The sequence below is a fragment of the Harpia harpyja genome, chromosome Z, assembly GCF_026419915.1.
Source record: "Harpia harpyja isolate bHarHar1 chromosome Z, bHarHar1 primary haplotype, whole genome shotgun sequence".
In the NCBI taxonomy this organism is placed as follows: Eukaryota; Metazoa; Chordata; class Aves; order Accipitriformes; family Accipitridae; genus Harpia; species Harpia harpyja.
Window position 1 is genome coordinate 78,252,439 of NC_068969.1, and position 18,306 is coordinate 78,270,744.

The following is an 18,306-nucleotide window of genomic DNA, read 5'->3' on the forward strand; positions in this document are numbered from 1 at the left end:
TTAGGACTGTGAATGACTCAAAGTAGGTGCTGCAGCTTCCCTGCTATATGAAAGGAGAAAAAAAAAATCATATATTGTCTTCAAGTGAGGCATACAAACATTTCAAAGTTCAAGCGGTTTTTTAAGTTTTCTTTAGTGTAAAAGTTTGTTACTGAAGTTCAAAGGCTGTATAGTGAATAAATGACTTGTAGATAATTTTTAAAACATGAAGAAAGACCAAAATATTCCTTCCTTTTTGTATTTTTTCATCTAGAAATTTTTTTGCTGTTGGAAAAACACATATCCAAACAGGTTTGGGGTTTTTTTTTAACAACAGTAGAATCCTTATGGTCGTTCAATCCAATGTCCTACACAACAATTTTCTCTGGGGAAAAAAAAAAAGCAGCATTTTGAGTTGGTTGGTCCTGTTCATTATATCTTTCATTCTGAAGGTGTACGGATGCTGGATGGAGACGTGACAGACATGGTAGAAGCAAAGTCTTTAAGCCTTAATCCCCAGCACATCCACATCTACAGTGCCAGCTGGGGGCCTGATGACGACGGTAAGACTGTGGATGGACCTGCTTCTCTAGCACGTCAGGCCTTTGAGAATGGCATCAGAATGGTAGGTTGGCATCAGAGTGCATCTCCTGGATCTGCTCTCATGTGCAAATGTAAGGGTACACGTGCCCGGTACGTGCAAGTGCACAGCATGGGGAAGAGGAAAGGATTCTGAAGGAAAGAAGAAAAACTTCCTTTGTGTAAAACTAAAAATGCATTTTGCTTCTATACTGACCTGACGGTCAGTCCTTCCTGAAGTATCAGTTCTGTTTATTTTCAGCTGGAACACATCATCCTCTGCATCCTTTAAAACTGCTTTGAGGTAATGATGTAATTCTGCAAGAAAAAATAAGACTGAAAAGTGCTACTTGCACAGCAGTGCCAGATCATCAAATCGGAATTGCAATGAAATTTTAAAGCAAAAGCCTTGGCTGTTTTTCCTTCTTTCCTCCTTTCTTTCATTGTTTTTTTTTTTTTGCTTGATTTCTTAATGGAAGTTTGATGATTTTAATAGGGAATTGGGGGCTAAAAAAAGTCTACACCCATGTTTCTTTTAGCGTTTATGTCTGGTCTCAGAGAACTTACATCCTATTTATAACTTACATATAGATTTCTCTACAAGTCTGTGCTATTGCATTTTCTCTGTGATGTAGCCCAGAGGTCTTCAATAATACAACAGACAAAATCCCCAATGCCCCTATATGAAAAAAATCTAAGATCTTTTAAATTTTCTTTAATAAGTTACTGTCAAACAAATAAGAGCACAGAAGGAAATGAGTAGTTAGAGGAACTTTTGATGTCAGAGGCCAGTTTTTAGTTCTTCCTTTTACCCTCCTGCCTGTTAAATAGATCAGGGAATTCCTTGTCTTCCAGTGCTCACACCTCTTTCCACTATATAGGACTGGTGGAAAGGATTTTGAAGCTTTGCACTTGAAGGTCTGAACATTATTTTGAATGCAGCAGCAGACTTGCTAGTTCAAAGGTGGGTGGCTCTAGGATCAGAAAAGAGGGGATTAATACAAAACATTTGTTTAAAGAGACTGAAACTGTTGGACCAAAGTGGAACTGAAACGTAGTTACTGGAACATGGTAACACTGCAGTGAGATCGGAAAGTGCAGCTGTTACTGAAGTCAATAAGTGTTTTAACCGGGTATGCCAAGACCGATTTTAGCAAACTATAGCTAACATTTAGCCTGAAAGATTTGTGCCATGTGTAAAAGACAGTGTCTGCCACTGAGAGACTATATTAATTTAAGGTATACCATAAAAAGCAGTCATAATAGTAAACAGGGACAATGAGTGCAAAGGGGGAATAGACAAAGTTACAAGAGCACCTGGTCAAGCTGACAGTCTGTATGCACAGTGCAGCGTTTCAGGTGATTTACAGTATACTTGACTGTAAGTTGTAAATAAATACATCACAAAATTGATACCCAGTATCACCATAAACATTGCCTAGGAGCACAAGCCTAGGAGGTGTGAATTCACATCTAATCACAGCTGCATCCCTGGCTTATTTCAGTTCCTTGATAAAATTACATAAATTTCTTACCCTCCTCCCTGTCCTCCCTGCCCCAAATGTGGATAATAATACATGCTCAACTACCTAGCAGGTAAGTTATGAAGAGCAATTACTGAAATACTAAACTAACGACAGGGACTGTGTGCTTCCTGTGCTACGTGATGTTAAAGACATGTCTTTCAAACTCAGTTCTGTGAGTGCTTTACTAACCATGCTGCCACAGACCACTGCCTTCCTTTCACTTGGTCACACAATGACTATTCAGTGTGGAGCTGCAGATTTACTCTTTTGGTTGTTGTACATTATGTAATATGTGAAGCCTACCATAGCAAAATACTCAGGCATGTACTTAACTTTACCTATGAGAAATTCCAGGGGCTTAGCGGTTAAACACATTTAGGGACACTGATAGATTCTGCCCCAGAGAACTCTGCTGTATTTAGTAATCATTACTAAAATAGTTATTGAAGTGCTCTTAGAACAGTATAAAAAGTATCTAGAAGGCAAAACATGTCTTCATTACTGCTTTGCATGCATAATCAGTCCTCCTTTTAGTGAATATCAGTGCTCCCCATCACCCAGCTAGAGTTTACTACTGTTTGACAGTGACCACAGAGAAGAACAACAATAAAATGATGAAGGGGACCTTGATGGAGCTGCAGGATGCAGAGTAACTTGAACAAAATAAGTTTTATGCTTAAACATATATATGTGTTAGTTTAAATGTCATATTTCATGTAGGTAAGACAATCATGAAAAGTTCAGCCCAAATTTCTGTACCAGAAGAACTCAGCCATTTCCTCATTGAAACCTCAAAATGGGGATAAATCTGGTAAAAATCAAGAATGTGGAATAATTTGCCAAGAGCATGGATCTTGCCTACAAGCATTATTGTTCCATTGTTATTATTATAGCTGTAATATGAGAGAATACCCTACAGAACCCATATGAATTTCATTTTACCAGCACATTTTTCTACATTATTAGTAAGTACCAGTATATAGCGGAAACACAGTACTGAATTTTAAAATTCTGAGATGGTCTTTTTTTCTGATAACAATGCAGAAGAAGAGTTTGGTATATTTTTTTGAGAAATACTAGAAATCATATTTGATTCAAGTCAAATTATTATTTTTACAGTTTAGCTTCTATTTCATTTTATCAACTTTTTGTTGCCCATGCAGAGTTGAATAGATCTAAATATTTCCATATATTTGGAAATTTTGACTAGCTCTGACTATGAAAGCTTTTTCATTTCTACTAAGGAAATAAAAGTTGTCTTTAAAATTTATATAAAGTCATACTGATAAGAAATACAAGATGCTTAAGGTTAATCTCTAATTTTCATTCTTTAAAAGGTACTATAGACTGAAAGATTGTAAATGTATGTCTCAATTACCACCTTAATAGACTTAGTTTCCAGACCAAAAATTACTTTAAGATGAACCTGTTCTTGTTCTTTTTAATAAACCATGCCTTTCCATGTTCAGATAGAGGTAATTTTTCTATATTTCCTTACACTGTCATAAGATGTGTCATTTTAAAAGATGAGGCAAATGGGAGAAGAAAAGATGAATTATCTCTGTGCCAAAATAGTCCTAAAATCAGACCGTTGTCCAAGGTAATGACTAGATACTCAGCCAAACATAGACTTCCCCAAGCAGTCACAGTAATTGTGCAAATAATAATGGGCAGACAAAAATGCTTATTACGTTGTATACAGATCTTGACCTTCCTTTTTTAGAAATATTGAACTGAACAGCAACATTATTTTATCTAGTATAGCATCTGTGATGTAAATTAAAGTAATGTTGGTACAGGAAAATTTGGCAAGACCTTCTTTCAGATCTACACAAAGGTTCAAGATTTATATTCATTTATTGTGCATTTACACACACAACTTGATATTATTTTTTAAAAATGGGACAGCAAAGGGAAAGGTCAAGATTTTTTAAAAGCAACTGAAAAGGAAATACTGCCTAGCTAGTTTAATTAGAAAAATCAAAGGTGGTGCTGAAGAATAACTTTGATTAGAGTATAATTAAAATGAATTCTTACTTTTTTTTACATTATACTCATGAAGTAAAAATGAAGCGGATGCAAGAGCCACAGTTTCTTACTCAGTTTGCTGAGAGACTGGGATCCATGAAAAAAATGCCTGGTTTATCTTTAGCACATATTATTCCAATTAACAGCTCATGCAGGGTGTTTTAGAACTATTATTATTTTTAAATCTGCTGAGCTAATATGATTACTGCTTCCAAATCCTGCAGAAAATAACAAAGATAAATGACTATACAGTTTTTCCATAGAGTCCCACAGAGACAGCACATGCCATGAATTGAAATAGACACATCTATTTAAGGAAAGGATACTGAGTAATAACTGAGTTTATGAAATGACAACCTAACCCACAAGTTAAATAAGCTTTAAAAATTCTGCCCAGGATCAAGGTAAAGGAAGAGGAAACCAATTTTTAAACCTGTCTCAAGTACCATGATATTCTGTCATCTTTAGGGTATTTTGTTTAATTCTATTGAATTTGCATACATTAGTTCAAAGAGAAACCTTAGAGACTTTGCTATCAAACAATTTCTATGCAAATATAAAAGCTCCCTTTATATCATGCTTCCAGTTGACAAGGTCTTCTTCTTGGAAATAGTGTAGTCATAAGGGTGGAAAATTCTAGAGGCCTTTGTTTTAAATACCAATGTGTTAGAAGTTGTAGGCCTAATAATCTCAAAAATAATTCCATTATAATCACACAGAACAAATCAGGCAAAGGGCAGTATATCCAAAAGTAACGTATTCAAGAAAAGATTAGGTATGCTATGTCACATTTCACCCTGCATTCAAGAACAAACAGACTTAGCATTGCAAAACATGATTGTGGCCAAATCATGTAATAAGACTGTGCTGAGTGTGGGACAAAAGGGAGAAGACAAAAGCCTTTCCTTGATTCAGAAAGGTAAAACCAAAGTACCATTAGATTTTAAGATGACTGATTGTATCTCACAGTCTATAAGCACAATGCTATAAGCACTTGAGAGACTTAGGCTCGCTGATTCATGGCTCTGTGATGCAGCATTCAGATTAGTTCATTTCTATTCATACAAATAAGCCTGTTATTTTGGGATCAGTCTCAACATCATTTGGAGAGTAACGCATTTCAGATATTCTGACTTGTTCTTTCACTGCTGTTTGGCAAAGACCTAATAGTCAAGTTTCTGGATATATGACCCCTGTTGATATTTTACATTGCAGGGTTTCAAAGAGCTGGTTATCTCACCTCTCCAAATGTCTTGCCAACTGCATGCTTTATGTTGTTTGTTCTGCAGTACCCATAAGGTAGTCCAAATCAGTGACAGGGCAGGTCATCCTTAATATAACCTAAGAGGGTGGCGAGGCAGGGAAATCTACATGGAAACTTTTGGCTTTCTGCCTGTGTCGGCACAGGGGCCTTCATCTTATTGCCATGACACCATTCTATTTAGCAAGCTGGACGCAAGCCAAAATGTTTGATGGACATTAATGATCAGATGCTGTGTGGCTGAACCTCTTGTGAGAACTCAGCTTGGTGCCTTCCCTCCCATCATCACTGCCCCTTCTCATCTCTCTCGCTTCACCAACTTTGGCCACAGAGTGTGTGTTCAAAGTGTTTGCTGGGAGCAGGAGGCTCTCTTACAATCACTAAACAAGCCTCCTACCCACATGCAAGAGAGAGAAAGGCAAAGGAAGAAAAGGGAAGAGAATAAAAGGAGAAAAGGAAGAAAAGGGAAGAGAATAAAAGGAGAAAAGAAAGAAAAGGATTTCACATATTTTTTATTATTTTATTTTCACTATATGTTTCTACTCCAAAGCGGAAGAGATTGTTCATAATTTGCAAGTGTCCCAGCGAAGGTTTGCTGCCTGTGTTGTACCACAGATGTTTCTCTTAAATTTATTTGTCCTGTCATCACCTCTCTGCATCATTCTGAGTAGGATGTGTTGCCTACACAAAGAGGAGTTATTCTGTTCTGCTTTGCCAGAGAATTGCACTATAAAAATCAAAGACAGAAGTTACTGCAAGAAGACTTCCAGTCAAATGTGTCAAAATAACTTCCAAAATGGCTGTCATTTTATACGTTGAAATATTGTGATGCACAAAGGTTAAGACCAGATTTTTTAAACTGTGTTGTGTTTGTTCACCTTGTATAGCTGCCGTTTGAGACTGAATAACACATATCTGTGTGTAAGCATATCTCAGATCGTATATAGGTACATTTTGGATGCACAAGACCTCCTGTGCATTTCTAATTAGTTGGGCAAAAAACACTTGTTGAAGATCAATCAGAAGAATTAGTGCTGTGCTTAGGGAAGGTCTCAAAAGACATAACTTCCAGTATGCTGATGTAACCTAATGTTGGTCCTGGCATTTATCTGTTATATGATTTGCATGTATACTGTGTATCCCTATTGCATCTATGATGTAATATCTGAACATGTAATGTTATAGTTACTTCAACATGCCAAGTTAAACTTTGGGTGGCTCTGTACGACAGGTGGGTGCTAACTATGTACCAGAACTGGAAAAGTCATATGGCGTTTTAACATTGTAATTCTTCCTTCTGATGTCACAAGACATAGCACCATTGGCTTGAAATAATATTCATACTTCTAACATCAGAAAAGGTGATTATTGTCTAGCCCTGGCCTTCATCATAAGCCAGATCAGCAAAATTTCATCTAATTATTACTGCATCAATATCCCTGTTTTCTTGATCTGTCTATTATTTTCTGGTTTTTGTACATCTTTTGGGAAGAGCCAGTCTTGACTGAAACCTGTTATGTCCATGGCTGTGCAAGTCACTAACAACCTTCACTATTAAAAATATATAGCTTGTTACTCATCTAAATTTCTTAGTTTCCACTGTAAAATGCTTCTTCTGCTATATTTATGGTGCATCTTATGGTGTTAGAAAACTCCACATGTAAGTAATTACAGATTTTGGCCAAGTGATCTCTTGGATAAATTAAATTGGAACATAGGGACATAAGACAGGAAATGACCGCGTAGGTCATCCAGTACAGTTCTCTACTATCGCAGGCATTATGTCCTATAAATACATTCAAAAATTTCTATTCTAGAATGAATTAGAAATTTTTTCCCCTCTATTTCTGTTGGGAGACCATTTCACAGCTGTCACTATTCTATTGGTTAGAGATTTTCTTCTGAGTTACAGCCAGGTTTACTCATGTACAGTTTTCTGCCCATTTGTTCCTGTGCCAAAATTGTGCTTCAGCTCCTTCCATTTTTATTTCTGACATATTTATAGAACACAGTCCCCTCTCAGACTTCATTTTGATGTGACAAACAAGCCACACTCATTAGTCACTTAAAAACTAGGCTGTCCATCTCCTTGCTCATCAGAGTGGTGCTTCTCTCCACATCTTCCAGCCTGAATTCTTTTCTTTAATGCAGATGATCATAATTACTAGATTCACTAACATGTTCTTTCTTTTTATGTCAAAATCACCTAATAACTTTGTTTCCCTGACATCCTTAAAATACTCTCCTCGTAACTTCCTTAACCCCCATGCTTCTCCAGCACAGCCCACATCATCTCCGGTGCAACCATTTCCACCTCCACCTTGCTGTTACATTAACCTTCTTTTTTTTGTTTGTTACCAATTTCTTGGAGGGCTCATCACATGTTTTGCAGAAACCAGACAGACTGCTTCTAATACATTTCTTTGCATAAAATAAGTTACCAGAGAGAAACATAACAGATTTACCTGGGATTCTAAAGCGCATGTTGCATTTTCACCTGTTCCCATTAATGCTGGTGCCTCTTACTCTGTCCTTCAAAATCTGTTTTACAGCCTTAACAGTAATCTTTTGTATATTCAATTTCCTTCTGTTAGTCAGAATTTCCAAACCACAGTTCATTCCTGTAGTTCTTTCTGAAACACTTTCTGTTTCCTGGCATTATTTTTTCAAGTGTGGATACCAGAATGGCGCATGGAAGTTGAAGCTTTCTCTCTGCATGCATAGTACCGTTTCCCTTTTCCCTGCACATGTTCATATTCATCTCCTGCTTACCAATCCAAGGAGCAGACTGCATTTTAGGACAGCTCATTGCCTGTTCATTATCTTCCATGACCCTAAACTCCCTTTCAGAGTTACCGCTTTCCAAGAGTTTGTCCACGCTCCTGTGTGTTTTACCAACAAGCTTCATTTCTAGGTCTTACTACCTTGCATTTGGCTGATACACATATCTCAGAATGCCTTAATGGCTTTGCAGATGTGGTTTATACTTGATAGGATTTAGTTTTCTCCAAACTGAGATTGCCCAGCAAAAATCAATTTAGGTGACAACCTTAACACATCATTAAGCTAATGATAATTCTTTGCTCTACCATTTGCACGTAGTTAGCAACTTTCAGTATTCAGCCAAAGTAGAATTAGGGATATTGCCTTCCAGTAAATGAAATAGAGTTTAGGCTCAGTGTTATCTGGATGAACTTTGATACTATGCACTTTATTTTCTTTTGGAAATATATAAACAAAGCTAACCTTAAAATTTCTCTCCTTTGCTTTCTGTGAAAAGTGAGCTTTTTCACAGACAGCCAACGTGTAGTACAGAAAAAAAAGGCAGAAAAAGAAATAATATACCAGAAATGTTCTTACATTACATTCAATGGAATATACAAATCCTAAAAGGCAGGAAAATTTGGAAAGAAAGTTACCGGAAAATATACCTCAAAATGTCCAGTTTCCTTACAATGTCACAAAGTGTGCTGGAAACCAAAACTGTTTAGTTACCTCATCCCATCTCACACATACATGGAAACTGTGGTAACAAGCCAGAATAGCATTAGTGCTTTTGGACATGTTGTCAAAAGTGGCCTCTGGTTTTGGGTGCCCAGCCTGAAACAGGTGATATATTTGAACATCAAAAACGACACCAGTCTTGTTGTGGGTTAATTCTTAATTTGGAAAGCCAATACTGAAAAGCAGCTTTGGCAATTGGGTCTCTTTCCATATACTTAAGTATATACATTTCAGAGGGCATTTTTGAAATGTGAATCTGTTTACTTTGTATGGGCAAATCACATATCCACTTTACTCATATACTTGAAAAACAGCAGAATCTATGTATTTCTATGTGTCATGTGGGAAAAAATAGATTTCTGAAAGGCAAATTGCTGGAAGTTTGGCATCAAGAGTTTTCAGTGCATAGAATTTAACATAAGTTTAAGGCAAAAAACCGTGAGGGCACTGATTTTGCACACAGCCTAAGTGTGTTGTTTCTTCCTAAACGAATGGTATGGGAGACAAACTGCACAAAGTGATTACTAGAGTCCTCAGTCTTCAGAGGCAGAAGTGGAGCAGCCTTGTTTTCCTGCTCATCTACTGAAAAGAGCTAAATTTGCAGAAAATTTGAGATTCTTTGTTGAACCTCAGAAGTACGACAGACATCTCAAAACCTGAAGTTTTCCATAAGGAAGAGCCTGACGTAAGTAGTGAAACTACTGTGTGGATCTGGTGGCCATGGGCTCCTGTATAGAGTTTTTAATCAGACAGTAGTATAAAGGTGATGAGAACTGCCTGAACCCACTCCGTAGAATGGGTGTGTTTGTGTGAAGTCCGTCCTATATCCAGTCCTACACAGGTATCTGTCTTGTGCACTGCCTGTTTACTTTGGCTTTGAATGCAGAGACAATTTCACTTATCATTAACTACAGACTCTTTGTGCACCAGAAATTTTGGAAAACCCAGCTCTTGTTTTATCACAGGTGTTTACAATATACAGCTTGTTTTATCCTTGTTTTATCCCAGTAACAATATCAGCAACAACAACAATAGTAATGATAATATGGAGAGATAGCCTGACCCAGAAGTGGAATTCATGCAGCCCTGTAGCTGGCTCTATTTTGTTTAGGAAAATGAGAAATTCATTCCAGCATTCCACAGGTTCAGATTTCAGTTTCAGCCAACACTTCTTTTGGTTGCACTTTAAGCACTAATTATAGCTCTGTGGGGAATATCTTGGAGCTGTTTAAGCTGTTATTCTAGTGGAGAGTAAAATAAAAAATACACCACATGCAAGGATGCGTGTTGAAACGTTCCACTGATATATCCCAATAATTACTGTGTTAATGCATGGGTGCTTGTGGTTATTCAATAGGTAATTTTTTATGCACACATTAAAATATTTTCATGCTTCAGTATTTTAAAGGTATATCCTATGAGCTAATAAAATACATTTTTCCTTCTTTTTGTCATGATAAATTAATTTGTATTTCCTTTTCTTAATTAAGAAGCTGGTTCAGAAGTAGCCAAAAAGTTTAATTTTATTAGCAACAACTTGCCTTTTCAACAATATAATGTAATCATTGCTTTTTGTAAGTAGTGACAGATTTTTGCATTGTGTATGGAGTGTGTGTGTGCCTGTTCCAGCACTAGGAAATATTTTCTTGACTTCCTAGTTTTCCTAAGAGTAAAAACATGGCTGCTAATATGAAAACACAAGACTCAATTTTTAGACATTCCCTCAAACATGCATCTTTAATTATGTACACCTGTTAGGCTTATTACTCATTTCTTCACAGATATCATAGGTGAACATTTTAAATGAATTGATGCACAAATGTGAATTTTTCTGAGAGTGTAGATACCTCAAGAGAATGAATGGCCTCAGAAATTTCTCCATTTGTTCATGAATTTTTACTTTTAATACCCAAGGAGGATGTTTTAATAAACAATAATCTGTTTGGCTATCTTCTGATAGCACTTCAGAATTGCTGGCTTGGACTCTCAGCTTACCATTATCTGTTTTGGAAAGATGCCTACTTTCAAGTGAGAATGTTGTGCAGTCTACAGAAGAGTCTTTTAAAGTGTGCTGTGCCAGCCTATTTTTCATTCGCAGATTAGAGGTTAAGTGGACTGGTAGAAACTCAGCAGGAACTGGGAGATGCTGCTTCTCAAAAGCAAAATGCTGCCAGTCAGCAGATTGGCAGCACTGTGCCTCTACACAGGGCAGCAGCGTCCAGCTCCCAGGGAGCACAGAACTTGGTGGAAGCTGGAAGCAAGGAGATGCTGCCTCTCACAGGTGCATCTCAGGATGCTGTGATCCTTAGTGACTGGCCCTACAGTGGTCGTACCATGCTGCACTCAAAATCATGCCTGCATAGTAGTTTTTTTAGGTCTCCAGAGTACTGACCTCTGTTCTGCACGTTCACTTAGGAACACTTCCTCTTTAGAAATTAGATTTTAAGGAAGAGGTCATACCATGGGCTACTTTTTCTAACTTCCGCGTAAGGATCAATTTCAGTTCCCAGCAGTAGTTTTTGTTCTTGGAAGCATTAAGTAATTTTAGAACAATATTGGGGAGAATAAGGGAAATTAAATGTTTAGGCTCTATGTGTGGATCGAGTGTCCCTCCTTCTCTGTCTGTTTTATATTTTCATGATTTGTTTTCTGCTCATGGGTGTGGGATTTCCAGCATATTGGTGCCAAATTACCTCTCCCTGGCTGCAACCTCTGTACCTCTAATTACTCCAGGTAGCGGTTCTCTCCTCTGCCTTTCCTGCTCCTTCACATTTTCTTCCCTGTCCCTTGGTAAATTTGATCACTTTTATAGATACAGCGACTCACCCCATAGGCAGGGAGGGTTATTAGGGCATTTGATTCCTGGGCAGGAAAACATCAGGATTCACAGGCTGGATTAAGGCAACAGGACTTGTAAAGCAGTGAATGAATGTCCAGTCTAAACTTTGCAAAAGAGTGTGAATAAATCTTGCTCCACTGGCTCAAACTACACCTCGTAGATGGAAACTGGTTTTATTAGATGGAAGTGTGCTGGAAGCAACTTGAAAGTATGTGGGGCTGCTGGTTGTCCCTAGATTAGTGTGTGAAGACCTTTACCTTATAATGGTTCCTGCCAGTACCACTAAGGCATTTACTCATAAAGATGTGGTTTATATGTATACACACACACGTACACAAACACACACCCTTGGAGCGCGGGATGTTCTTTGAATAGTGTTAGGAAATTCTGCAGATGTCATTATGAACATGTTCATACTGGCTCTGGTTCTTGGCAGACTCACCCTTCCATGCTGTTGAACTGGAAAAAAAAGAGCTTTCATATCACTCACCCTCCTTACAACTTGCTGACCAAGGAAAAGGAGGCACTAGCAGGAAAAAAGTGGGAATGCCCCAAGATTCTTGTGCCATGCTTTTCCAGGTGCAATTTCTGCCTTGAGGCCTTTTTGTCAATGACCTGACATTTCATTCAAGGTCAGCTGCCTGTTGAGCATACTGGCTTTGCCCAGAAAATGTGATAGGAAATTGGACGGTGATTAGGTCAATAGTAATTCTTAGTTGTCAGTGAAAGACTTTTTCTTTTCCATAATGGAACACTTGATTATTTTTTTAAATTATCTGACATTTTATGCAATTTAAGAAAGTAGACAAAACAAAAGGAGAACATTTCATAATGGTCTGACATGTGCACTGACAAGCAGAAGTGCAGTTACGGACACCGTGAAGAGTTTGTAAGAAGGAGTGCGTAGCTATCATTGCAAATGGAAGAGCAGAAACAGCACTGTGCCTAGAGGAAAAGGTAATGCATTTTTAACATCATGGGACAAGAACTGAGCACGCTTTGCTGCACACCCATTCCACCCTGGTCTATGCCTCTGTTATAGTTTGCTAATTCTTTTAGTTTTGCTCAAGTCGTACCCATATGGTTTGTAAATGCACCTTTGCTTTTGAATAACAATGACACATGGCTTCTTTGGCAGCTCAAGGCTTGACTTTTCATCCTGACACCCATGGGCATCTGGCTGATGACAGTTGATAGATTTAGACAAACAGTAAAAGCTACAGAGTGGCTTACATGTGTGTTTATCTTAACTTTGTAACACAGTCCAAATGTTATTTAACTTCATGTATTTAAAGGAGACCAATTGGGAATGGCATTCACATACAGTAGGACAGCTAATGCTGTTGCTCTAATTACTTGTTTGGTATAGTTACTAGCAAGTTTATAATTTCCTGAGCATGACTGGGTCTATTGAATTAAAGCAGGGTGTTTGGAAACAGGGAGAAAGAGGAAACCAAATGGTAGTTTAACAATAGGCAGTAAATGTAAAACAGAACTTACTTACTCAACACATTATTTTAGTCAGGTTGAATTTAGTTTGGGGGTTTGCTTTTTTTTAATTTTTTTTTTTAAGGCTGCCATTTGCTTTGCCAGATAGCTTCTAGGAAGAAGGTCTTTAGCATGTTTTCTAGACTGAAGGTTGTTTGTTGTTTTCTGTGAAATGCTGAGTTGTTAAATGTGCAGTATTGCAATGTTTTAGAGGAATGGGAATTCTTTCTTTGTATGTATTAGAAAATACTCTTTTCCATTAGTCAGTGTACCTGGTACTTTTTTATTGCAATAACAGAGCAGTTGATACTTTATATATTTGCAGGAGACATTAGTTTTGAAGAAATATTTGTTATTATTTGTTTACAAAAAACTTAGCATAGAAAGGTAAATTTGGGTGCAAATGTCTGTTATTTTGAAAGCCCCATCATTACTATTAAAATCTAAATTGGTGTTTATAATTTTTAAATACTGCATTGCAGAATTTCTAACATCCATTGGCATGTTTTCATCCAGACTACATTTTGTGCCCAAAAATGTATTCACATATCTGTTTCTGCAGCTCATTTTTCATTATTAGTACAGCAGCATAAGTATGCATCTAAAGAAATATAGACACATTCTCTGTGCAGAGAAGCTAATAATTCAAGGGTTACTCCTGCAAAATTTACACAAAGTACAGTCTTACCCTGCTGTGAAAAGGTTTTCGTTGCATGAGTAGAACAAATCATGTTATACTGCTGTTTGCAGACAAAACCAGATGATGACGACAGCAGAAAAATGACAGATGGACTGTTATTGATAGGTTATTTTCCTGTATGCATATGTTTTTGAGAATTTTCTTTACAAAACTTTTTTTTTAAAAAGTGGAAGACTTTCAGACAAAATATTTAGATTCCATTTTTGTCCTCCTTGGATCTGTGGTTTGATTACCCTGAGTTTTCATTTCTTCTCTCTTGGTTATATTGGTGGGTTACTCTGAATTTCCCATGGGGTACTGATTTGACCAAATGTAGTTACAAATACTGTGCTTTCAAGAAACGCACATGAAGAACAAAACTGTAAAATTCTCCAAATAGCAGATACTTGTGAAAATTCATCCAAAAAAAGGTTTTGATGGAATATTTTGACATGTTCTGGAGGTAGAAGTGTGTCTGTATGATATGCTTTTTTCTGTGTATTCTACCTGCCTACGCATATATTAACACTGGGCGGGGGGGGTGTATGTAGGAGAGAGAAGTTGTTTTTTAAGGGCAATGTAGGACCAGACAGGAATCTGTACATGACTCTGAAACAGATGTCAGAATTGACAAACAAGCCAAAAATGACCATTGAGGAGACAGAAGATGAAAACAAATAATAGAATACTGCTGGGAAGCATGATCTAATTACGAGAGATGATGGGATGAAATCAAAACAAAACCAGTAAAAATCAAGCAGGAGCACATCAGAAAGTAGAGAACCAGCATATCTTTAGCATAATCCTCCAACCCATTTCCCACAAACATACAGAGGGCCCTAATTTCTGGCTCCCTGACCTGCTGTGATAATAAATCAGTGAATATGCATGAAATGATTTTTCCATTTACCCTTCCTTGCATCTGTCTCATCAGATATTTTCAGAATGGAGGGGTAAGAAGTAAAAATATGCAAAGAGAGATGACAAGATTGTAGAATGAAAGAGAAGTGGTTCATAAACCAGTACCAGCCCCATGAAGTTGCAAAAAACACATCCCACTGGCTTTGGGAGGCTCTGAATCAGCCCCTGCTGGCTGAGAAGAGCAGGCAGAACAAGAACCCCAAAGGGAATGGGGGTTTTGATTTGGCAAGAGTTCACGTTGTGGGGAAGGAAAGCTGTAACACTTCATAAAGGTTGTCTGTAAAACAACAAAAAATGTCGCTGTTTTGCATCTTTTTGTTAGTGTAGTAGCTAAGATCAACTGAAGGAAGTAAAAGAAGTTGAAATAGTTACACTTCCTGGCTGGTCAGACTGATCTTCTGGAGAATGTGGATTTCATAATACATTTAACTTGGCACCCTGGGATTTTTTTCTCTGCTTGAAATGTTTTTTTAATGAAAACTTGCATTTTAGAGACATAACCTTATGTCAACACTAGCCAGAATTTGATATTTAACTTATTTTGCTGGAGAGAAGAGTCTCTTCAGGTAGTATACTTTTATTAACTCGCAAAGTGAAATTCATCAATGTTTGAGAACTCAAGCCTGGATTGTGAACTGTGAGGGTTTCTTATGTCTTACATAAGCAATGTCTTACATTGATGCAGGTTCAGTTATGCTCAGCACAGAAAGCCCTAGTGAAACCCCTCTAAGCATCTGGATTAAATGAAACTTTGAATTGCTAATTGTTTAAGGTTGACCTGGTAGATGTCCAACAGCAGTTTTTTGTGGTACACCGTTGCACTCTGTTTAGAAAAAAAGACACAAACAAACAAACTCCACCCATGGTCAAGCAATTAATTCATGCACAGAAAGTGGTGTTTTATGCCTTATAACATTTATTTATCATACCGAGGGGTGGGCTTACCCGAAAACCAGGTAGATGCTACATGATGAGTTGCAAGCAAATGAGGTATAAATGAGACTGTTAGCATAATTATAACTGAGAGGGATGTCCCATGCTTTGAGAGAATGTCATGTAAGAAAAGGTGACACTATTTAGCTTAATAAAAGATAAGTTTAGCTCTTTGGTGAACCTTTCTATCTGGACAGTAAAGTGCTTCCAGATAGTGAGTGCTCATAATTAATGCAGTTCATACAGTCACATGAATCTGAATTTCATTCATTGGCATGAAATACATAAATATAAATAAGGAAAAGCCCAATAACCCATATATTGGTAATTGTAAATTCCCATATATCAGCCATACAGGTTACTGATCATCTTCACTTTTCATATCAATGCCTATTTAAGAGTACTTGCACCACCAAAAACATTTTGATTCATGTGGACAGTATATAACTTTGGTGTATTAAGAAAATGTCAAGGTGAGGTTACCTATTTTAAGTCCTCATTTGAAATAATGAATATGCCTAAGTAACTTGCCCAACTAGTCATATATTTAAAAATCATGCTGAACTAATGCTTTAATGCTTCATTAGAATAGATTTATAAGAATCTTTTGGTTTTGTCCGTTTTGTTTATATATTGTGTTGTGCATTTAGTGTTCATAGTGGACTAGATGGGTTGGACTAGATGATCTGAGGTCCCTTCCCATCTCAGGTATCTGTGATTCTGTGATTTATAGTGTCTGTGAAACAATGATGCTCTGGTTCACAGTATATAATGCTACCCAAACAATACCTAGTGCCACCAGGCAAGCCAAGAGGAAACAGCTGGGAGCACCCTAATAAATGAAAGATATCATGCATTACAAAGCATTTTAGTTTCAAATATGGTATTTCTTTTCTTTTTCCAGCCCAGTATGATGTTTTAATGCTTCCTCTGAGTCTTCAACGCCTCTTTCTTGGTATGGCTGGATAGTGTAAATGCAGAGCAACAGACACTGTATAAAAGTTGTTTCTAAAGCTGTGTTCATACCACTCATTTTCTGAATTTTTCTGATGTCTGATTCTGAACTCTGCTAAATCCTATTTTCATTTCAGATTCTTCTCAGTGAGCTAGTTTCTTTTGTTGTCTTTCTCTCATCAGATGTCTTTTTGGGGGAAAAGTCCTGTTGTTAAGCAGGTGAGGGGGAAAAGAAGAATTATTAATCAAATCTTTTGTGCCATTTCCAAACAGGGACGAAGAGGCTTAGGTTCAGTCTTTGTTTGGGCATCTGGAAATGGTGGAAGAAGTCGAGACCACTGCTCCTGTGATGGCTACACCAATAGCATCTACACTATCTCCATAAGCAGCACAGCTGAAAGTGGGAAGAAGCCATGGTATCTGGAAGAGTGTGCATCCACACTAGCTACAACGTACAGCAGCGGGGAATCCTACGACAGGAAAATAGTACGGTTTTTAAATATTTTTTTTAGGTATATGGGTTTGTGTTTTGCATAGTGACTTTGGGGGGAAGGAGAGAAGAGACCTCATTTATACTAATTAATGGACTGCTTTAGAAAAAAAATCATATGTGGGCAAGTTCATTTAGCCGCAGTGTGTTACTTGGTTGGAGTCACCATACTGCTCTTTGAAACCAGCATGGGTATCTCTGCATGTTGCAGTCTAATGCAGTGCAGGTATACCCAATTCATAGCAGGTTTTTCCACTCACCTAGTTACTGTCAACTCTGAGTGATGCTTTCAAAGATCCTATTGCCACTGCCACCCAAACAGATTTCTTTCATTACCAATATCTTGTGGCCCATCAGTAGGCCTGAGAATGTATCTTCCTTTTGTTTTTAATCCAGTTATCAATACTTTTCATATTTTACACACATGGTATTAGCAGTTTTCCTATGTACCTCTCTATTTTCTCAGATTTATTTTGATCCAGCATCATTCCTCTTTTATATTCAGTGGTGGTCAGTTATTAGTCATATTGCTACCTATTCCAGCTAGCTGATATATTGTAAGCAAGATTAAGCTCAATGCTCATCTTTCCTGTATTGTTCCTCATCTCATTCTTAAACAGCCAGCATCCATTTTCCATTATGTTCTCATCTTGGCTGGAAACCGACAAATTATTTTAATTCTGTTCAATAATCTATTGATACCATTTCTATTTGTAGGCTGTATCTGCTTTTTCAATTTGAGTGCATTCAATATGCTTTCCAATATTCAATATACTACTCCTTTTAACCCTTTAAACCCTTGTACTAGGATTAATCAGGTTTGCTGATATTGTTCTCTTCCCTGCATATTTATTCTAGTCTATAACTTCCAGACCTTAATTTCTTCCTGATCAGAAAATTTAGAGATTTGGGTGTGTCCGTCCCCCCCCGCCCCCGATGTTTTCTTAAGCACCCATCTAACATTACCTTCTTTCTGGTCCTTAGCAGACACCTCTCTTGGTGTCAGTGAAGAGTTAAAAATTCTTGCAGCTATGTTTTTTTAATACTGTCTGCCTTGTCTTTCAGGATTCTGGGATGCTGGCCATCCCTTCTTGGATTCTTCCTTGTTTTCAGATGATCTAATTT

General features: G+C 37.4%; 1 protein-coding gene across 2 annotated transcripts in view; it reads left to right on the forward strand.

The window, feature by feature from the left end:
- Positions 1 to 18,306, forward strand: part of PCSK5 (proprotein convertase subtilisin/kexin type 5) — a 257,932-nt gene that overhangs the window by 107,262 nt on the left and 132,364 nt on the right. For both annotated transcript variants that reach the window (XM_052776735.1, XM_052776736.1), the window contains exons 7-8: positions 432 to 604; positions 16,965 to 17,177. In XM_052776735.1, the coding sequence (XP_052632695.1) occupies positions 432 to 604; positions 16,965 to 17,177 (386 nt within the window). The remainder of the gene's footprint in view (positions 1 to 431; positions 605 to 16,964; positions 17,178 to 18,306) is intronic.